The sequence below is a fragment of the Osmerus eperlanus genome, chromosome 7 (genome assembly GCF_963692335.1).
Source record: "Osmerus eperlanus chromosome 7, fOsmEpe2.1, whole genome shotgun sequence".
NCBI classification, from domain to species: domain Eukaryota; kingdom Metazoa; phylum Chordata; class Actinopteri; order Osmeriformes; family Osmeridae; genus Osmerus; species Osmerus eperlanus.
The window spans coordinates 8,170,483-8,190,864 of record NC_085024.1 but is presented as its reverse complement, the minus strand read 5'-3'; the positions used below and the strand labels follow the sequence as shown (position 1 = coordinate 8,190,864).

The 20,382-nt window shown below is 40.8% G+C and overlaps 1 protein-coding gene across 5 annotated transcripts in view; it reads left to right on the top strand.

The window, feature by feature from the left end:
• LOC134022944 (CUB and sushi domain-containing protein 3-like) overlaps nt 1-20,382 on the top strand; it is a 403,505-nt gene that overhangs the window by 202,601 nt on the left and 180,522 nt on the right. For all 5 annotated transcript variants that reach the window (XR_009930720.1, XM_062464691.1, XM_062464690.1 and 2 more), the window contains 6 exons: nt 173-289; nt 11,393-11,506; nt 11,687-11,782; nt 12,364-12,567; nt 19,138-19,262; nt 19,431-19,527. Coding sequence is in view for 4 of the 5 variants with exons in the window: in XM_062464691.1 (XP_062320675.1) it covers nt 173-289; nt 11,393-11,506; nt 11,687-11,782; nt 12,364-12,567; nt 19,138-19,262; nt 19,431-19,527 (753 nt within the window). In the remaining variant the exon portion in view is untranslated. The remainder of the gene's footprint in view (nt 1-172; nt 290-11,392; nt 11,507-11,686; nt 11,783-12,363; nt 12,568-19,137; nt 19,263-19,430; nt 19,528-20,382) is intronic.

Genomic DNA, 20,382 nt, shown 5'->3' with positions numbered 1-20,382 from the left:
ACTAAAATAACATCAGTCAGCAGATAAGTGGGTAATATTTTCTGTTTATTTTTCTTACCTGTGCTGTTGATGCCAGGTACTGTAGAATGGATTTGCTGATGTGTTGTGCTGTTGTGTTTCCCCAGGTATTGTAACATGGATTCAGTTGTGATTTTTCTGTCTGCTTTTGCAGCACCATGTGGGGGTCGCTCTACAGGATCAGAGGGGACTGTGCTGTCTCCAAACTACCCACATAATTATACCCAGGGTCAGACCTGTCGCTACGATATCTTTGTCCCCGGGGACTACGGTAAGCATTTCCATTTCCCTACTCAATGATTTTTACCATATTGCAGAATCTGGATATACTGTACATACATGCCACTCAGCAACACTTATGCTGTTTAAGTATATAGTGCATTAATGGTATAACATTATGCATTTGGGTGTAGGTTTCTAGCGAGGGGGAGAAAGGAAGGCTGAGCTGGATTGATCAAGAATTGACTGACTAACTGACCAAGATGGGCAAATAGACATTTTGCTTTATTCTATAGAAAAAATGTATCTCTCCCACTGAGAATACATACAGCAAATATGAATTCATACAACAAGGTTTCCTCCCTTGAAATGTCAGGTTAAATGCTTCTCTCTTTCTTTTATTTAACATGCAAACCCTATGGTACAAACTCAGGTTCATAGTGTACACCACTTCTCACTGTCAAACAGCATGCACTGCTGGATTCTAAATGAAGTCATACTGTATTAAAGCTTCATACTGCTTGGAATTACCTGCCTCTTTTCCAAGCCTTACATTCCAGTTGTAACACAACCCAAGATGGAACGACTGATGTTTGGAAGCGTGAAACAATACAAGGCCAGTGCATTTTTTGACATGAAAAATACTCAGTAGGTAATGGAGAAAAAGGTCCAACAAAACTTTGCTTAGGAGTAAACAGAGCAAGCAAGTTCTCTCTTCATACAGCAATATAATATGCATAATTCAGTAGTGCATCTTAGGAGTGATAGGACATCTCCTTAATGGAAATATACCACAGAAGTCCTGAGCTCCCAGAGAGGGATTTTTTCCCCACTCCCCACTAAAACCCCACTCTTTGGATAGATTAATTAATCCTGGTTTGACAGTCTTGCTTGGCAGCTCAGATGTACTCCTTTATCCACCTGTCTGGGAGTCCAGTCCTCCACAGGTTTTACCATAAATATTTCATTGAACGTTGGCACTGCCTAAAGTGCAGAAAAGGTGCTTAATGGTATGCGGGGGGCCTGGAAGTAACACGCCTGGGACTTGAGAATGACACTCACAGAGATATGTAGTGTAAGACATGGATACACTGTAGTGAAGCTACGATATAATATTTAAGACCTTGAACATAACTGAACATAAGTCCATGAATCAGAATCAGAAAGGGTTTTATTCGCCATGAAAGTTTGCACAGACAAGGAATTTACTTTGGCAGGAAGGTGCATACATTAAACATATAGGAATCCTAAAACTTAAATATATGGTCTAACTATACTAAAGGTACAAGTCTACCTAATACTAATAAAAACTAAAATATTAAGTAGCCAAATAATTTACAATATAAAAATACAAATAGTACAACAGATACAAATAGTGTAATATAGTGCAAGGTGTCATTGTGCAGATTGTGAATTAAGTCAGTGCCAACAGCGGATGGGAAGAAACTGTTTTTGTGGCGTGTAGTATTGGACCTGATGGACCGCAGCCTTCTGCCGGAGGGGAGTGGCTGAAACAGAGTGTGTCCAGGGTGGGAGGAGTAGGCCACAATCTTCCTCGCAAGCCTCAGGGTCCTCGAGGTGTGCAGGTCCTCGATGGAAGGCAGATTGCAGACGATCACCTTCTCAGCAGTACGAATGATACGCTGCAGTCTGCTCTTGTCCTTGGCAGTGGCAGCAGCATACCAGATGGTGATGGAGGAGGTGAGGATGGACTCAATGATGGCTGTGTGGAAGTGCACCATCATTGACCTTGGCAGGTTGAATTTCTTCAGCTGCCGCAGGAAGTACATCCTCTGTTGTGCTTTCTTGATGAGGGAGCTGATGTTCAGTTCCCACTTGAGGTCCTGGGAGAGGATAGTACCCAGGAAGCGGAAGGACTCCACAGTGTTGACTGGGGAGTCGCACAGGGTGATGGGGGTGAGTGGGGCTGTGTTCTTTCTAAAGTCCACAACCATCTCCACTGTCTTAAGAGCAAGAGTTCCCATGTTGGTACATTACATCAGATTTTGGCACACACATGCCACTGCCAATGAATAGATGGCAGTACAGCCACACAGTTCTATTTGCATCATTGATGAAAGTGTTTCATTTTAATCTTAGAGACCTGCACCCCTCTACCACTCTGCCTACTCTTAGCACTATGGTTTATGCTGGTGGAGACCTCAACCACGACACCACCAGGGGTTTGAATGTTACAATACTCATATGGCTCTTGTATGATACCCATGTTATTGTATGTGTTGTTTATTGTTGGGATTATGTGTGTTTTAATGGAATGGTTATGCTTAGCCAACAGAACTTCAATCTAAATTTGGAAGATTTTAAGAGTGTGAGTATTACCAGACCCTGGTCTCTGTCACTTGTCAACACTGACGGATGCATTAAATATCCGTATTTATCATATTCCGTGTTTTGTAAATTCAAATCTTCAGGTGTATAGTGTTTCAAGTGTGCATTCAAACATGGTTTCTCGGCACAGCTTCCCAGTTTCCTCCCGTCCCTTCATTGTTCTACTGTGTGACGGAGGTCAGTCCTGTTCTACAACCTGAAGCCCTGTGCCCCATTAAAGTTGTGTGGTCAATTTGCAGCTCATTCAACCAAGCTGGGGGAAATTCAGAAATTCAGATTTGAAAGAAGTACAATCGTTGTGGTAAAGGTCTTTAGTTGTAATTGTATCATTTACATTTTTACATTTAGTAATTTTAGCAGACACTCTTATCCAGAGCGACTTACAGTAAGTACAGGGACATTCCCCCGAGGCAAGTAGGGTGAAGTGCCTTGCCCAAGGACACAACATCATTTTTCACGGCCGGGAATCGAACCAGCAACCTTCTGATTACTAGCCCAATTCCCTAACCGCTCAGCCACCTGACTCCCTATCATCCCTATCAAGCTAATGGTAGATAGCCGCAATCACAAATGTCACAAACCTGCGCACGATTACCTATAGTAGAACATCGGTTTAGTGGCTCGTTAAGACAGCTGCAGAAACGCCACAGGCAGGCCAGGGTGACAACATGTAGCTATCTATGTTTCTAGGCTGTGATATCAACACCCTGTATTTTTGTATGCCCTTCGACTGGTTAGCTCCTGCGATTCCCACACAGCGGTAGTCTAGTAGTTAGGTCAGCTGTACAACTTACTTACCGGTCCAGAGTTCAGGTCTGAATCTAGGAGCAGATGTGCTCTTCCGTAGCAGATAATCCAGTTCTACAAAGCACATGATGTACCAGCTATTGTACTAGCTACCAACCAGTTAGCGTATACTTAGCTTTGTTTTCCCTGTATTTGCGCTGTTGAGCTAGTATTTTGGTGGGACTGATATATTATTCAAGCAATTAACCAGATAGGGGGGAGAGAGAAGGGTATCAAATGATGATCATAAGTCCTGTAGAGCAATTGATGCCATTCAATATCAGAACGATTGGAGTGGACAAGCGAGAGGCGGTTTTCCTTACTTACACCTGGATAGCCGGTCACACGACCCCTTAGTCTTCAGACAGGGACGTTGTTACTGACACGTAATGATCACTTCTAGTAAACTTGTTATATTAGCCAGTTGTACAGAAATACATTTCAAGCTTATTTAAGTTTTTGGGGGCATATTTTCAGTTTGCAGATGGTACTGTTTCAATCGCAATTCCAACGAAGATACTGCCAGTGACAACGTTGCTAGAATCTGATTGTTTCAAAGGGGGTTCTTTATAAATGAAAAGCAATACGAGTAAATGCTTAAAAATATCACAAGAAGGGAAAAACTTGATGGGAATTTTAAGTCACCAGTGCAGAATGCCTGTGATGCAGTCGGTGATTAAAGATCCCATGACATGCTGTTTTTTGATGCTTTTATATAGGCCTTAGTGGTCCCCTTATACTATATCTGAAGTTTCTTTCCCGAAATTCAGCCTTGGTGCTGAATTACAGCCACTACAAGCAGTCCCACAATGAGCTTTCTTCAGGATGTGCCGTTTCTGTGTCTGTAGCTTTAAATGCTATGAGGAAGAAAGAGGCGGGGCTAACTGCCATGCTTCGGTCGTTTGCAAGCCATGAAGTCTCTCGAGGAAAAAACAATATTGCGCTCGCACTGTCGTAGCTCATGTTATCATTGGTGAGCCAAATTCTCTGTGCGGGCAAAGCAGAGAAAGGGGAGGTAACCTTCCCTCTTATGACGACATAAGGAGAAGATTTTCAAAACCGAGCGTTGTAGCTTTCATTTTCTCAACGGCTTAGAAGAATACCCAGGGCTTGGTTTACACCTATCAACATTTCTAGCCACTGCGGGACCAAAGGCAGACTAGGGGAACTCATATTAATGTGAAATAACCTCCTAAAGTGAAATTTTCATGTCATGGGACCTTTTAAGATGTCAGTGAAACACACAAATACAGATTACTTGATCTATAGATCGTGCATAGTCCCTGTGATAAAATTGGTGGCACACACACACAGATTCCTGGAATTATAGATGGGGCACAATGCACGCAATTATGTCGGTGATACACACATATCATAGATAGATAGTGCAGTGCCTGTGAAGCAGCTCTGTGATGCAGCTGGTGATGACAGTTCTTCTCATTGGTTTTGACACCTATATTTCTCAAATCGCAACTGAAATTATCTGTCAAGTATTTGTTCAACCTCCACGTCATCTATTTCAGTCACTTAAGAATGTCATAAATGCAGTTTATCATTATTTTAAACAAATTGCCAATGCTCTGGTACATGGATTACATAGCAATGTTTATTTTAACGTTTGTATTTTTTGCAGTTTTTGTATCGCATTCTCATAAATATAACACGACAATTGACAGTGTGTTTGTATCGTAAATTCGTACAACGTTAAACCATGTCATCTCAAGTGATCAAGTACTTGTTCAACCTCAACCACATCTATTCTAGTCAAATTGGCAATGCTGTGGTAGCCTACGTTCATGCAAATGATTATGTAGCCTTCATTTGTATGCTGTTTCCTACGTTATAAATTGCTTATGTTATGTTAATCAAAATGTTCTGTATTAGTTATCTGTAAAATTGTCTTACCACCACAAATATCCAAACATTTAGTTCATAACAGAAGTCATTACATGCACAATGGCTGAGCCAGTGGTCAAAGTTGTAGGCCTAATTCACCATACAGTGCTTGTACATTTGCAATGTGATGGCAGTTTTGACATCAGTAAACACATTAATTTATGTAACAATTCACTGATCTATATATCTGAAAGTATATTCACTTTCTATTGTCGCTCTGTTCAGGAGCCAGCGCCTTTGAAAGCAAATGATTATCGGTTGTAAAAGCGAATTTGCTTCTAAATAACAAAATAGAATTTCCCCATTTTCCTTACTGCGTTTCGTTCCATTTCATTGCAAATGCCTTTGTTAATTGCATTAGTTCAATCACGGTAGCTTACTGCACTCCATTGAATTATAAAACGGACACCTGCAAAATATTAACTTTGCAGAGTGCCCAATTCTCGAGTCGAGGTATTCATAGGAAAGTTGCTGCAGACCAGAGGACCAATCAGAGTGAAGGGCCTGTGACGCGAAGAGAGCAAGCCAAGCTGTGGCAAATTATTTAGTAATTATTTGTAATTATTTGATGTCGAAATGCTTATCCAAACAACATCAATCACTGCACTGCACTCTGCTGGGTTATAAAGAGTGCCCGGTTCTTGAGTTGATTGTGGGAAAGTAAACCCATTTTAATTTGTACAGACACACAAACACACACAGAAAGAGAGAGAGATTCCTGGCATTATTAGAGAGATTGTAAACTAAAGATGAAGAAGTCACAAAGTGGCAGCAAGAACGTTGTGGGTTTGATTCCCGTTTGGGGCATATCTTTACTAAGATTGGATACCTTGGACCTTACTGCTTGAAGTTTGCTTACATTGATTCCCCCTTGCATAGAACCCCAATAAAAAAATGAAAAATGAAACAGATCGCTCTTCTGCCCATGTCCCTGGCAAGGCATGAGGTGTGTACTTGGCCTTGGCTGCCAGTTAATATGTTTAATCACTGTTCTTGGCTGCCCTCAGAGGAAGGACAACAGGGTGGGATAATGCAGAGAATGAGTTTTATTGTGTGGACACTCAAGCGTGTGTGTATGTTGGTATCACCATTCGCTGCATGCATGTGTCAACTAACATGACTAAAAGTATTCTTTTCCAAAACGTGTACCAACATGACTTAAGACTGAACTCACTTTTTATACTATGGTACTGTACACAATATGTGTACACAATGTAAAAACTGTGTATGACTAAGTCCAGGAAGGCTTCTTTGTACTTCTTCTGTACGACAAACGAGGACTCTGTCCTTGGACGGTCCTTTTCTCCATCGCTTTGCGATGTGTTTGCTCTCAGATCATAATGAGCCAAGCCATTCAAATGTAGATGTTTTACAGCCACAGCATTTAGTCCTGGGATGCAGTTGCAGACTTTATAGGTATGCGTCTACTTAACATCATGTGAAACAGTGAACACATGATGGTGAGTGTCAACATACTGAGCACCAACAGACTGCAGTGATAAATCAGGGCCAGTAACAATTTAAAAAGGACTGTGGGGAATGATTATGAAATCCTTAGCCCTGGGGCACATTGTTGACTATGGGTGATGCTCATTGGAGAGTGAGATTATGCCTGAGGCTATCTGGTGCATGGCTGGCTCTTCCCACGCACAATCCCAGTCAGTCTGATAGCTCCCTCTGCAGTCTCTGGGTAGATGTAATTCTAATAGGAGGCACGAGGACCAGGTTTGCCTGTTCTACCAGTGGATAGTGCTGTAGTGCTTTCTGAATGTAGGGTTTAGCTGAGCCCTAGACAGGTTACTAAAAGGACACTGCATGAATTTACTTTAGAATTTTCCATATGCATGCAAGTAGTAAACCAGCAGCTTTAGCTGTTTGTGCACCATGAAGTTTCCTGTTAAACCCCTTGTGAGGCTAAGTGTGCTGTGTGGTGATGCTGATGTGGTTTTATTGCTGTTGCTCTATGTAACTGTTTCAGCAGTCTAATTGATCAGAGATCAGAGGCTCACAAGATGCTCTGATGTCAGCAAAGCAGCATGACTTGCAGATTTGTTTTGTTTCAGTATTAACTGTGACCATCAAAGGGGAAACACTGTTTGAAAACAAAAACATATAGACAGTAGTGATGCATTGAAATGAAAATTCTGGCCGAAATTTTTAAAATCTGGATGTACGTGGCCAAAAAACTGAACCAAAAAATACTTTTAAAATAGTTTTTTGTATAACTGTATACAAATTTGACATTATAATACGCACCGTACCCCCTCTTGAAATTTCTGCTGAACCAACACTGCAGATTGCAATTGTCTTTATCAGAAACTTGTGTAGTTTTTCCACACAAAAGTATTTCCACACCACTGACATGATCGCCCTTGTTTGAAATATTTATGTAAATCACCTGAGATGAAAATGGAAAATCTAATGGGTGTGCAAGGACAATTCACCGATAGTCTGAAAATTGTTTTAGGTTAGTAGGTCACATGACCAAGGAGCTACTGTATGTAAATAAAAATGTTAGAACAATTTAGATAAAAGTGTGTGAAAATGTACAAACCAACATGTGTGCAACATGTGTCATTGGTATTGGGTTACATTACATTTAGATTACATTTAGTCATTTAGCAGACGCTCTTATCCAGAGCGACTTACAGTAAGTACAGGGACATTCCCCCGAGGCAAGTAGGGTGAAGTGCCTTGCCCAAGGACACAACGTCAGTTGGCATGACTGGGAATCGAACTGGCAACCTTCGGATTACTAGCCCGATTCCCTCACCGCTCAGCCACCTGACTCCGGGTTAGCTATAACCCGTTTTGAGAGTTTTAGGAGTAATTGATAAAGACAGACATTTTAATAAAATAACTTGTTGCTTTATTGATGGTCCCAAATGGTTAGTTACAGACATCAGTAAAACTAATGGGGAATATCTGTCGAATATCCAACCTGAAACTAACTTTACTTAGATCCATGATAATGGCTAGATTGAACGAGTGAAATCTGAGCACTTAGGGGAAGAATATATTTTTGGCTCATATATTTCAGACTTTTTTTATTTCGGCCAAAAATCGAAAATGCTATTTTTGGCCAAACTTTTAGTCGCCAGAAATTTCTCTGCATCCCTAAAAGACAGTAGCTGAAGAATCAGTGTAAACGCAGACATCCCAAGTCTCCCGGAAGTTCCGGGAGTCTCCCGCATTTCCCGACATCCCGCATAGCGGCTCCCGGACGCCCGCAAATGCTATACAATCTCCCGGAATTTGGGGATTTTGAATTTAGAGCAAGCGCGAGACTGTGCAATGGTCATTAATGGTCGAAACAGGTGCATATCGCGCGTCCTGATTGCGTCCCGGGGGGGGCAGTGTACGTGATGGTTGAGGGGGTATATCATGCATTCGGATTGCGCCCGGGGGGTGAAGCCCCCTCCTGGAAATGAGTCTCTGCAGGTTGGGATGTCTGTAAACGTGTAAAAAGTGTAAACGATGTCTGTCACAATTCTTCTCATACTTAAACTCCATCACAAACATATCAGACGTTTGTCCTAGCTTTATCATTTGTTCTCTCCATCACAGAACTTCTCACTATATAGTGCCTAGACAGTGGCGGTTTTAGCTTGTGTGGCTGGCTCCCTGAGCGAACCACCCCCATAATTTTACCAATTGCATTACTGTACAAGGTTAGAGGTGCGCTATTTGACGGTTCCCCCTACCTCGGGCTTCCAGTAGGGAGACCTGAGGCCAACCTGCAGTCAGCCTGCCTAGCTCCCAAAGAATCAGTGCGCCCACTCCGACCCGGTGCATTGACCCACTGTCACACACGGTGACATTATTGACGTGACGTGCAAATGAGGAATAGAAAAGTGATGGGAAGATGCCGCCCTGGGTGGCTTCCCATGTTGCCTATGCCTAAATACACTACTGCTAATAGACAGTAGGTCATGCCAAAGTGCAGGCCAAAAGACAGATGCAATTTTACTGTGATGATGGTTCATGAAAAAATGTTATGTGACTTTGGTTGTTTTATGATTCCTGAGCTTTCCGTAAGTGATTTCACTGGAACTGCGGTGTGAGACAGATTTGATTGCTTTGAAACGTGATTAATTAAAATGACCCAGGGTGCATTAAAAGATGAGTATCTTGACCACAGACCACAAAAACAAGACACAAGTCACATCATTTACCAAATGAAAACGCAAAAAAACTGTTAAAAAAAAAAATGCAATTATGATCTCTTGCTATTACCATCACCAGTAATTATCTCTGGACTAAAATTCCAGACGAATACAGATTACACTAATATAGTAATACAACCCAGTAATATCACTCCGATAATGTCCGCATACATTAGCACAGCCACACAGTACAAAAGATTCATCATCCCGTCACATAAATTAGGTAGCAAGTTTACAATGATTTATTGACTTAATAGCTGGATGTGATCACGGTGCAGAGGCAGAATGGGTTAATGCATGAATGGCTTTAGATTAGAGAGAGGAATGAGCTGAAGTGGGAGGTGCAAGCTTATCTCTGCAAAGCCCGGTTCTGTTATTTATGTTAATATTGTTACGCTGAGTTTTCCCTTGAGGAGACAGGCCTCAGCCCCAGCCATACTGTACCGTGTGTAGGCTTAGTTAACGCCTCCTGGATGTCATTCTTCTCTGCTGCTGATATTCAATATGTTTCCCTCTACACACAACGAAGAGCGAGTGAGTCACCTTTATTAAAAAATGAAGAAATTGTATTGTGTACCCTCTCAAAAGTTTTATATCTGGAACACACACGCAGGCTAGCTCCTGTTATTCACTACTGGGGAGGGCCAGAAAACTCCATATTGTCGCAAAGATGACAGGTTTATCTGAATTATTCATAGCCATAAGGTCAAACATATGTTGCAATTTTTCTTACCTCCAGCATTTATTATGTTGTTATGACTGCCTGTAACATATTTTAGATGTCCTAGTCTCTCACCTGCAGGCATTTAGCTAATTCTGTGGCTCTGGGCTAAACTGGTGGCAGCTTCATTAGCAGTGTCCCTCTCACTTCTCTCTCTCTTTCTTACCTCCATCTCGTCTTATTAATAGCACACATGAGTGGTTGTTTCAGAATCAGAATTCGGTTTATTCGCCATGTATGTTATACAAACACGGAATTTACTGTGGCAGGGAGGTGCAAAACACTAAACATATACAGAACATATACAGTTTATGTGCCAAAGCTTTCTGTTCCAGCAATTTATTATCAGTCACTCCAATACCCATTTTATTCGCATGTGTTGACAACAGTATAAAATGCGGGGAGAGTGGGAAGTGGGATCACTGGCCTCATGTGTTTCGGAAGTTATACATATTAACTTTTCTGTCAGAGGGGGAGGATGGTACCTGTCTGGCCTTCTCAGACTGAACTCCCGCCTCTGGTTTTCAACCATCTTCATCACCTAGGTCAAAGAGTGTTTAGCTATCAGATGATGCCTGTGCACCAGAAGGTGAGATTAGACCTGGTATTTCTTCTGACTCCCAAAATAGTCATATTTCTTAAATACATTATTATGGCGAAGAATATAACATAAAGGTTGAATAAACTATTAAATATTGACTGCCATTATTATTGGAAATAGATGGATGATTTATTTTATGTAGATCTGATGGATTTATTATCTATCCTTGTGTGACAAAGCAGAGGAGACCATGCAGACGTTGAGGAAGGGTGATCCCTAAGGGCGTTTATTCAAAGAACTAAGGCACAAACAAAACAAAAAGAGCTCTTCGTTGAGAGCCGCTTTCGCGTCTGCTGGCGGGGTTTGCGACCTGGTTCTCACCAGTTGGGGAAGTACCGGCTAGGTGCTTCAGTCCAGGTCCAGTCCTCCGCCTCGCTGCCTGTGGGGGCAAACACTTGCAGAAGTTAGTGTCTCTCTCATACTTCGTCTCCCATGTGGCTGCCGTCCCAGCCCTTTTGAACTCCCCAGGAATCGCTCTCAGGTGTGCATGAGGGTTTACCTGCTGAGTTTGGGCACAGTGCTGAACTCCTTTCTGGCTTCCTCTGGCCACACTTGTTGAAAATTGACAAAGCCTACACAGTAATTACAGCATATTTTGTACTGACCAGTAATGCTTTTCACTATATCCTTCTGCAGTGCTTTTTGGCCAGTTTGTGGTTTTCCAGACGTTACCCACTGATGTTGTGGAGATATACGATAGGCAGTCCCTAGAACCACCCCTGCTCTCCTCCATCTCTGGATTTCACTCAGGTGGAAGGCTGCAATTTTATTTTACTGACATGATAAAGAATAATAAACAAAAACGCCTGTAAACCTATTCTAGTACACCATTTATTTAAAGTGTTACAATTACGATGAAGTGCTACAAATGTGACACTGTGATTATAAAAGAGCACATGCACAGGGCTAAATTACATTTTCTCCTGTCAGGAGAAACATTGCCTTTGAGTTCTGGCAACAAAATCACCATCAAATTCACCACTGTGGGTACAGAGACTGCCAAGGGATTTCACTTTGTCTACCAAGGTAAGTTCCATTCTAACGCATGCTTTCAAATATCTTTGTTTAAAAGGCACCCTTTTTGTGTGCAGAATATCCTTGCACAGAGTGCATTAGCTGGTTTGGGGAGAGCTCCTACAATCTTAGAAGCACATTTGTCAATCCCTTTTTGAAAAGTGCTCTCAGCTCAGTTCTATTGACTGTGTGGGCTGACCGGTCCAGCTCGGGGCCAGGAACAATTTTGTTTTGCAACGGACAAAAGAATGACTGATCATCACACTATTTTTGTATCTTCAATCTGTGTGTATGTATTCCGTATTCTCAAGAATTTCCTGTGCTTATATTAACAACAGTCAGTAGAACAGCTATTGCCTTATTATCTTCTCATAGATATTATTTCATATTTTTCATTATTTGTTCTTATTGTAGCCAATATTGTGTTGATGACCCATGTATAGATCAGTGGTCAGGCCTGAAATACATTCTGTAGGCTGAGGGACAGCCTTGTACAGTATGTGTCACATAATGTGTGGGAGACTGGTGCTGAGTGTGTGTCCTGGGTGTAGTAACCTCACATCCATCTGGTCATGCTTCTTCCATACCCCCAGCTGTCCCCAGGACCAGTGCATCCCAGTGCAGCTCTGTCCCCGAGCCCCGTTTTGGAAAGCGTGTGGGGAATGACTTCAGTATAGGCACGCTGGTGCTGTTTGAGTGCAACCCAGGTTACACTCTGCATGGCGACAGTGCCATCCGCTGTGAGGCAGTTCCCAACATGCTCGCACAGTGGAACGGCACTGTACCCACCTGTGTTGGTAAGCGAACATCTTCACAAGTAGATATACTTGCGCACACAAATCCAAGCACAGACAGGGACACTCACAGGCATACATGTACTGTATACCTAGGGGGACACACAATTCGATAGACTGTGTTCTGTGTGACTAAGATGGAAGGGCAAACAACTTTAGCCAGTGTTGTATAATAAAGGGTTCTCGTGTGAACAAGTGGTTTCGAGGTCCACAGCCACTCACTTATGGCATAGGGAATTCTGTAAGTGGTGTTTGAAGCACAATGGTTTTATCTGCTGGATAGAAGCCTGCTGATCATCCCTCCACAGGCTGTTCAGTCATCTAGAATAATGGATATAGTTTTATGGCAACTTTAAACTCTCAACTCTAAAACAAAATGCTAAATTATTCCAACCTTTTTAATGGCAGATGCCTCTGATGCTGAACCTGCTTAAAATGTTTTTTCTTTCACTCACTCTCTTTCTCTCTCTGTCTCTCTCTCTCTGTCTCCTCTCTTTCTCGCTGTTCAATTCACACCAACTGAATTGACCACAACAGTCAATTCAGTTGACTAAACAATTCCTAAACGCTTTCAAATTGTACTTTATTGTTTAGCAACACTAGTAAAACATTCTACTATGTCTTGATTTGATTATGCTCACTTGAATGAACACAATACATTTGAATATCCTCAACTGAGCAAAAAGCCCAGACAGAATCAAACCTGGTGAAGTGTGTAGTTTTCAGCACTATTTGCTGTAGCAATGAAAAGTTCCCAGAGGGTTTGTTTGGTCTCTTTGGTAAAAGTCTTGGAAAAACCACTTGATGAACCTCATTACCCTTATAAGGCTTTATAGTTCTGGGTTTGCAAAAAAAAAAAAGCTCTGTTGCTGTAGAAAATAAATGTAAGCCTTCTCCCTACACCTTAATTCAAGTCAACAAATCCACCTGTTTGACAGTCATGGTCTCTAATCATGCCTGACCAATAACATTCACTTCCAGGTCTTGGGTGTTTAAGTCATTAAGTAAGGGATAATGCCCGACGAGGTGTCCAATATCACCTGATAATGGACGATGCGGACGCGTGAACCGTCCGACGCGCAGCGGAGGCAACCGTCCTCCCCGTCCGGCATTATCCCGCTTATACCATGGTCACTTGCCAACAATTTTTTTTCCAAACATAAATTAATGTTTTCATGCGTTTTGCAAAAGAAAATCTAACGTTTTTTAATGTTAGCCAACTCTGATATTTCTAGTCCGCTCAACTCATAGAACCAACACCGGCTTTCCTTTGGATGAGCTATTAGCCCGAAAGCTAATGTTATTGCTAGCAAGATTAAAAGGCAATAAAATTGTGTACGGTTGACAAACAGTAAATATAATTTTACAGTATGTTTGACAAGAAGATTTGCTAGCTAACCAGCCATGTCACTCTCCCAAAATCAATATTCGATTTTCACGAACAAGGTATCGGCCATATACTAGTACTAGGCTACAGTACGGCCGCAACCTGTGGAGCGAGTTGAATCGAAAATGGATGTGAGATGACCGCATCAAAGTTGACATATTCTCCAAACAGTAATTATAATTTTACAGTATGTTTAACAACAAGACTAGCCAGCTATCGAGCCATGTCATTGTACCCAAATAAAATCAAGATTTTTAAGAATAAAATAACCGGCCATGTGTAGAGTTGCTGCTACTGTCGTGTTGGCTGCAGCCTGTCTGCAGTAACTAGATTGACTAGCGAGGTGAATAGTGAATGGGATGTGAGATGAGCGGTTAAGGTGACACTGACACACTACATTCAGAAAAGTAACATTTTTCAAATAGGTTAAAATAAATATTCAAGTCACTCATTGTTGTAAATACAAGTTAGCTTGTTAAAGTCTTTCAAAATTGTAAATTTAGGCTTTGACTCCGTCCCCGTTGTTATGGTTACTTATTTCAGACACTTTTACAGGCTCATATACTATGTAGCCAGCGGAATAATTTAGAGCGGTGAAAAGACAGTTTTGCTGCAATGACGCAGTAGGTGTCCGTTATCACCCGATAATGGACACCCCTGCAGCCAATCAGAATCGAGTATTCACCCAGACCATGGTATAAGTTACAGTAATTTCATTGAAAATGTGCTTGTCGTGAAGGTAAACAGGGAGAGGGCCTGATGCAGATCAGCATTGGCTTCCTTCACTCAAATTACCATGTAGGGCACTATAGCCCACTATACATTCCACACACTTCACCATGTCCTGTAGGCATAGCAACCCAAAGTGTGATAATGGCTATTTTGACCCTGTAACTTTCCATGCAAAGTGATCGTTGGTGGTTTCCGTACACTTCACTCAATCATTGCCTCGATATTTAGTGATGTACTTTTCAAACCTGTTACATGTGCCAAGTGATGAAGAAAAAAGCAATGGTTGTTGTAAAGACAGTGGCCAGTTGTTCAGAAGTGATCTGATCGAATTTTGGCTGTTGGATTGGATCAAATTTTAAAAATGGGTTGTTCAAAATAAAAAAGGGATCCTGAAATTGGATTAGATCACATAATCCAGTCTTGGTTTAGATCTGGATCAAACCTTTAATATGTGTTGTTCAAAACGTTTTAGTAGGACTGGGATACCTTTGATAAAAAAAAAATCTAGATCAATCTGATCCCAACAGAAGGGTTGGATTCATGGTGGATTTCAGAAACAAATGTTTATAAAACTTGAAATTGGTAAAATAAAACCATATTTGTATCATGTAGTACATATACATTTATTTATATGAAAGAGCAGAAGTACAGATTTGTCTGGCAGAGGAACAAATCACTCTTTCCAAACTTCCGCAAACCAAAGCCAGACTTGAGATCGGCCTCTTACATTTACATTTATGCATTTAGCAGACGCTTTTATCCAAAGCGACTTCCAAGAGAGAGCTTTACAAAAGAGCATAGGTCACTGATCATAACAACAAGATAGCCCCAAACATTGCGAGCAGCCAAAACATGAAGCATACATTGTGGAAAACCAAATAAGTGCCAAAGGGAAGAACCATAAGAGCATGCAGTTAAACAAGTTACAATTGAACAACATGAAACTCCCCACAAGAGTGCAAGAGTGTACCTGTAGAAAAAACAATCAACAGTAAAAATATTTCACAGCGAGTACAAGAATTTGAAACCGTTACAACTAACCAACAAGAGCAACAAGTCTCTCAATACGAGTCATTGTGATCCTGGAGGGAACTAACATCAGGTCCAGCCAAGCATTCTCTTAAAAGGAGAGCTTCAAAAAGCTTGTCCCTCCACAACCGAAGACGAACTTTGAAAGTTCTTAAATGTTATTATTGGACTATTGGACATTTAGCCTTTTTCTGCTTTGAAAAACCAGCACAAAAGTAAGATTTATTACTTGATCCTGGAGAGCAAAACATGGGATTTCAGAATCCAGATGATACTTTTTAGGACACTGGGCCCAGAGGCCTCTTCATCGGGGCCCAGATGAAGGGATTAATGGAGCTATAGAAGGAAGTGTAGCGAAAACTGTGATTTGCATTATACCTGGCTGAAGAGCCTGAGGTGGAGCCAAGATGAAGTTTCCCTGTGTGTGATCCTCTGAACACATGTGGGAGTGTGGAAATCACCTGTGAAATATTGATGAGTTTAAAATTGCAGTGAACTGGATTGCTTGAATAATTTGATATATCTGAGCCTCTGCATTGTAAATAGCACTCTCACTGTGTGCTAGACATCTGTAGATTGTGTATTATGAAGCGTTGAAAGCTCTGTGGATGTTTTAAACATCAGGACAGCCTCTTGGCTAAATTATTGTTGTTTACAGATACCAGACAAGGACAAGGTGTCCTTGATATGTCCTTGATCTGTTTAACACTTACAAGGGCTTGATTTATTGGCAGCTTCCATGGTCATTAGATATGTGGCAGACACTCCAACAACAAAAGAGTAGGACCCTTCATTTGAAAGGACACATTTAACCAAGCTCTCCTCTGGGAAGATTTTTTTGTGTGTTTGCTGAAAGCAAAGACACTACTGTTATTCTGCATACTTATTATTATTATTAGTGTGTTTGCTGAAAGCAAAGAAATGAATAGGGTTCCAATGATTCAGAATGTTTGCGTCAAATTTTGAGGCTGAAAAATATTTTGCTGTTGTGACAGAATTTCTTCTCACCTAATCACTTTTCACTCTGTTTAACCAAAAAAACACCTTTCCAAAGTTATTGCTGACATACTTGTATCTGCTATGGTATTGATAACTGTTATGCAATATACTCTTCATCACTATTTTTTCTAGAGACGCTCCGTTCAGGTTTTTTGGTGCCGATCACTGAAATCAGTATCTGCCGATCCGATAATACCGATCACCGATAACGGTGTCAATTGAAGCATTATATTTATTGTGTAGCATTATTTATGAAATTAATTATTCTTAACAACATTGGTATTGTATTTTAAGTATTTAAATTACGAGACAAGAGAGTATCAGGAATTGACAACCATCCGTTCTATTGCAGGGAACGTGCAACATTCCAGTGTAGAAGCTCTCTCGCTTACTATAAAATATGTAAATAATAATAAATATTAAAATAATGATATAAATCTTTAAATAAAAATCACAACAATAGAATCACATGTGCAACATTCCACTCTAGAGGATCTCAAGAGAACTTGGAGCTTATACAGTAGCTTTCCTGTGGAAAAATAATACAAACTTAACTGCAACATAAACAGGCTATAGACAAATATCCAATATGTTTCAAGTCATTCAGTTTCATGTCAATTTGTCTGCATTTAGGAGGAGATAACAGACAGAATAAAGATAAAAGGTGCACAGGAAGTCAGCAATTAAACAAAAAAAAACAAAACATGTATATCTATCTGTATAGTGTCTCACTCACTCACTCTCACATCCTTTACTCACTCTCTCACTTCACTCACTTCACGCACGCACTCACTCACTCGGAGAGGGGGCATACTAGAGTATTCAAACCTTACTTCTGATTAAGCAGCATCACTGGAAGATTTGCCTTGATAAATATAAGCATATCAGCATTTTTAGGAGTCAACCTGTTCCTCTTCTCATCTAAAATATGTCCTGCTGTGCTGAAAAGTCGCTCGCTATCTACACTTGTACAAGGTGCGGAGAGGAAGACTTGTGCTACTTGTGCGAGAGCAGGAAAGAGGTCTTTATTGGCCTTCCAAAAAGCAGTGGCTGTCCGTGACTGTTTTCGTTCGAATGCGGGTCTCACAGAGTAACGTCGCACATGTGCGATTCTGAAAATTCCAACCGACTATTTTCCGATAGGCAAAAACTATGACAAACGCTATAGTATGGCTTCAAAATGTACAATTAGAGGCTAACAAGTCACACTAGCAGGTAGTAGCATTGCTACGAGTATAATGCTAGGTTGCTAGGTAACGGAAGATAACTAAAGCTAGCTAGCTTCCGTTTTGGAAAACAAACTCTGGTGGAAGCGTCGAAAATATTTAGAACTCACGCATCTAAAGGTTAAAGAATAATTTCTTACCATTGGCGGCCTGAAATGCATATCTAACGTTTTATTGAAACGTCTCTGATAGTAGTTCTCGCAGATTTTATGTCATCTGATCGGCCATGTTTGATCGGCCGTTTTGAGAACGCCGATCAAAACCGATAATGGGAATATCGGCCGATATGGATCGGCGCCGATCAGATCGGAGCATCCCTAATTTTTGCTAATTTTCTATCTAGAGAGCTAGAAACACTGTTCCAACTTTTTTTCTGTTTCTCCATCTTTCAATCTTTAATACTTGTAACGCTTTAAAATTGATTAAATTAAATAAGATACTCTTGTCATCACTCTTTTTTCTCCTTTTTCAACAGTGAGAAAATATTGCAATGCATAAATAAATATTTTTCTATTGTGATGTCATTAAATACTTTCAACACTTTTTCGCACCTACATACTTTCACAATATACTTTCACACTGTTTATGGCACATACCTATTTTAAACCTTCATCTCTATTCAAGCTATCAAAACTAAATAGTTTCAACTGTTTTCAGTAAACACACATTTTCTTCAGGAAATGTACCTTTTCTACTTTTTTTTTCGAGGGACATTTACAAAACACAATTCTTATAAGGGAGAAAAATGGACAAAAGATTTTGAATGCCATTTTCAACCCTCCTCCTTCTCTGTCAAAAAAATACTTCTGGAAACCTCAAGTAGTAGTGATGACTTACATAACTGGTGGTGACGGTAACAATTCATCTCAACAAATCACGAACATACTTGTCTGCTTTTCAAATAGTCTATTAGTGCACACACTCACAAAAAACGGTAATATATTTTTATGCATATAGCTATACGGACTAGTACATTTACATAAAACATTACTGTAGTACTGTAGACGCATTTATTAAAAACCCATTCACCTTAATTTTTAGCATTTAATTATTTCAATTATTGATATATCTGATACATAGGTTTAGCTAAAGTCTAAATGGTATCCTCTCTTTCCTCTGCTTTTTCTCGTATGTGCCACACCACGTGTGTGTGTGGGTTTTCCCCACACGTCCTTGTGTGAACTCGTGTCTGTTGAGCAGTCCCCTGTGGAGGGGTGCTGACTGCTCGCAGGGGGACCATACTATCTCCAGGATACCCAGAACCCTACGCCAACCATCTGAACTGCGCCTGGAAGATTTCTGTGCCGGAGGGAACCGGCATTCAAGTGAGAAAAAAACACTTGGAAACCTCCGAACATTTTACATTTGATGAAACACTTTGGCAGGAGGGATACATCTTTAATCGAAAGGTTGTCTAATAATTAATGAAAGGTGTTTCAATGTTTTCATGCAATATTCTCTTTTCTTGCTCATCTGTTTTACCATGTCCTTAGATCCAGGTCATAACCTTCGCCACAGAGCACAATTGGGATTCGTTGGACTTTTTTGACGGGGTTGACAGTAATGCCCCCAGGCTTGGGAGCTATTCAGGTAGACATCTACAACTCTTCATCCCATTCTGCATCTCAATCGACCCCTACTGAAGCGATGTCTTGAAAGCTCAACAGAGCTGTTAATAGATACAGTGAGGAAAATAAGTATTTGAACACCCTGCTATTTTGCAAGTTCTTCCACTTAGAAATCATGGAGGGGTCTGAAATTGTCATCGTAGGTGCATGTCCACTGTGAGAGACATAATCTAAAAAAAAAATCCAGAAATCACAATGTATGATTTTTTAACTATTTATTTGTATGATACAGCTGCAAATAAGTATTTGAACACCTGTCTATCAGCTAGAATTCTGACCCTCAAAGACCTGTTAGTCTGCCTTTAAAATGTCCACCTCCACTACATTTATTATCCTAAATTAGATGCACCTGTTTGAGGTCTTTAGCTGCATAAAGCCACCTGTCCACCCCATACAATCAGTAAGAATCCAACTACTAACATGGCCAAGACCAAAGAGCTGTCCAAAGACACTAGAGACAAAATTGTACACCTCCACAAGGCTGGAAAGGGCTACGGGGAAATTGCCAAGCAGCTTGGTGATAAAAGGTCCACTGTTGGAGCAATCATTAGAAAATGGAAGAAGCTAAACATGACTGTCAATCTCCCTCGGACTGGGGCTCCATGCAAGATCTCACCTCGTGGGGTTTCAATGATCCTAAGGAAGGTGAGAAATCAGCCCAGAACTACACGGGAGGAGCTGGTCAATGACCTGAAAAGAGCTGGGACCACAGTTTCCAAGGTTACTGTTGGTAATACACTGAGACGTCATGGTTTGAAATCATGCATGGCACAGAAAGTTCCCCTGCTTAAACCAGCACATGTCCAGGCACGTCTTA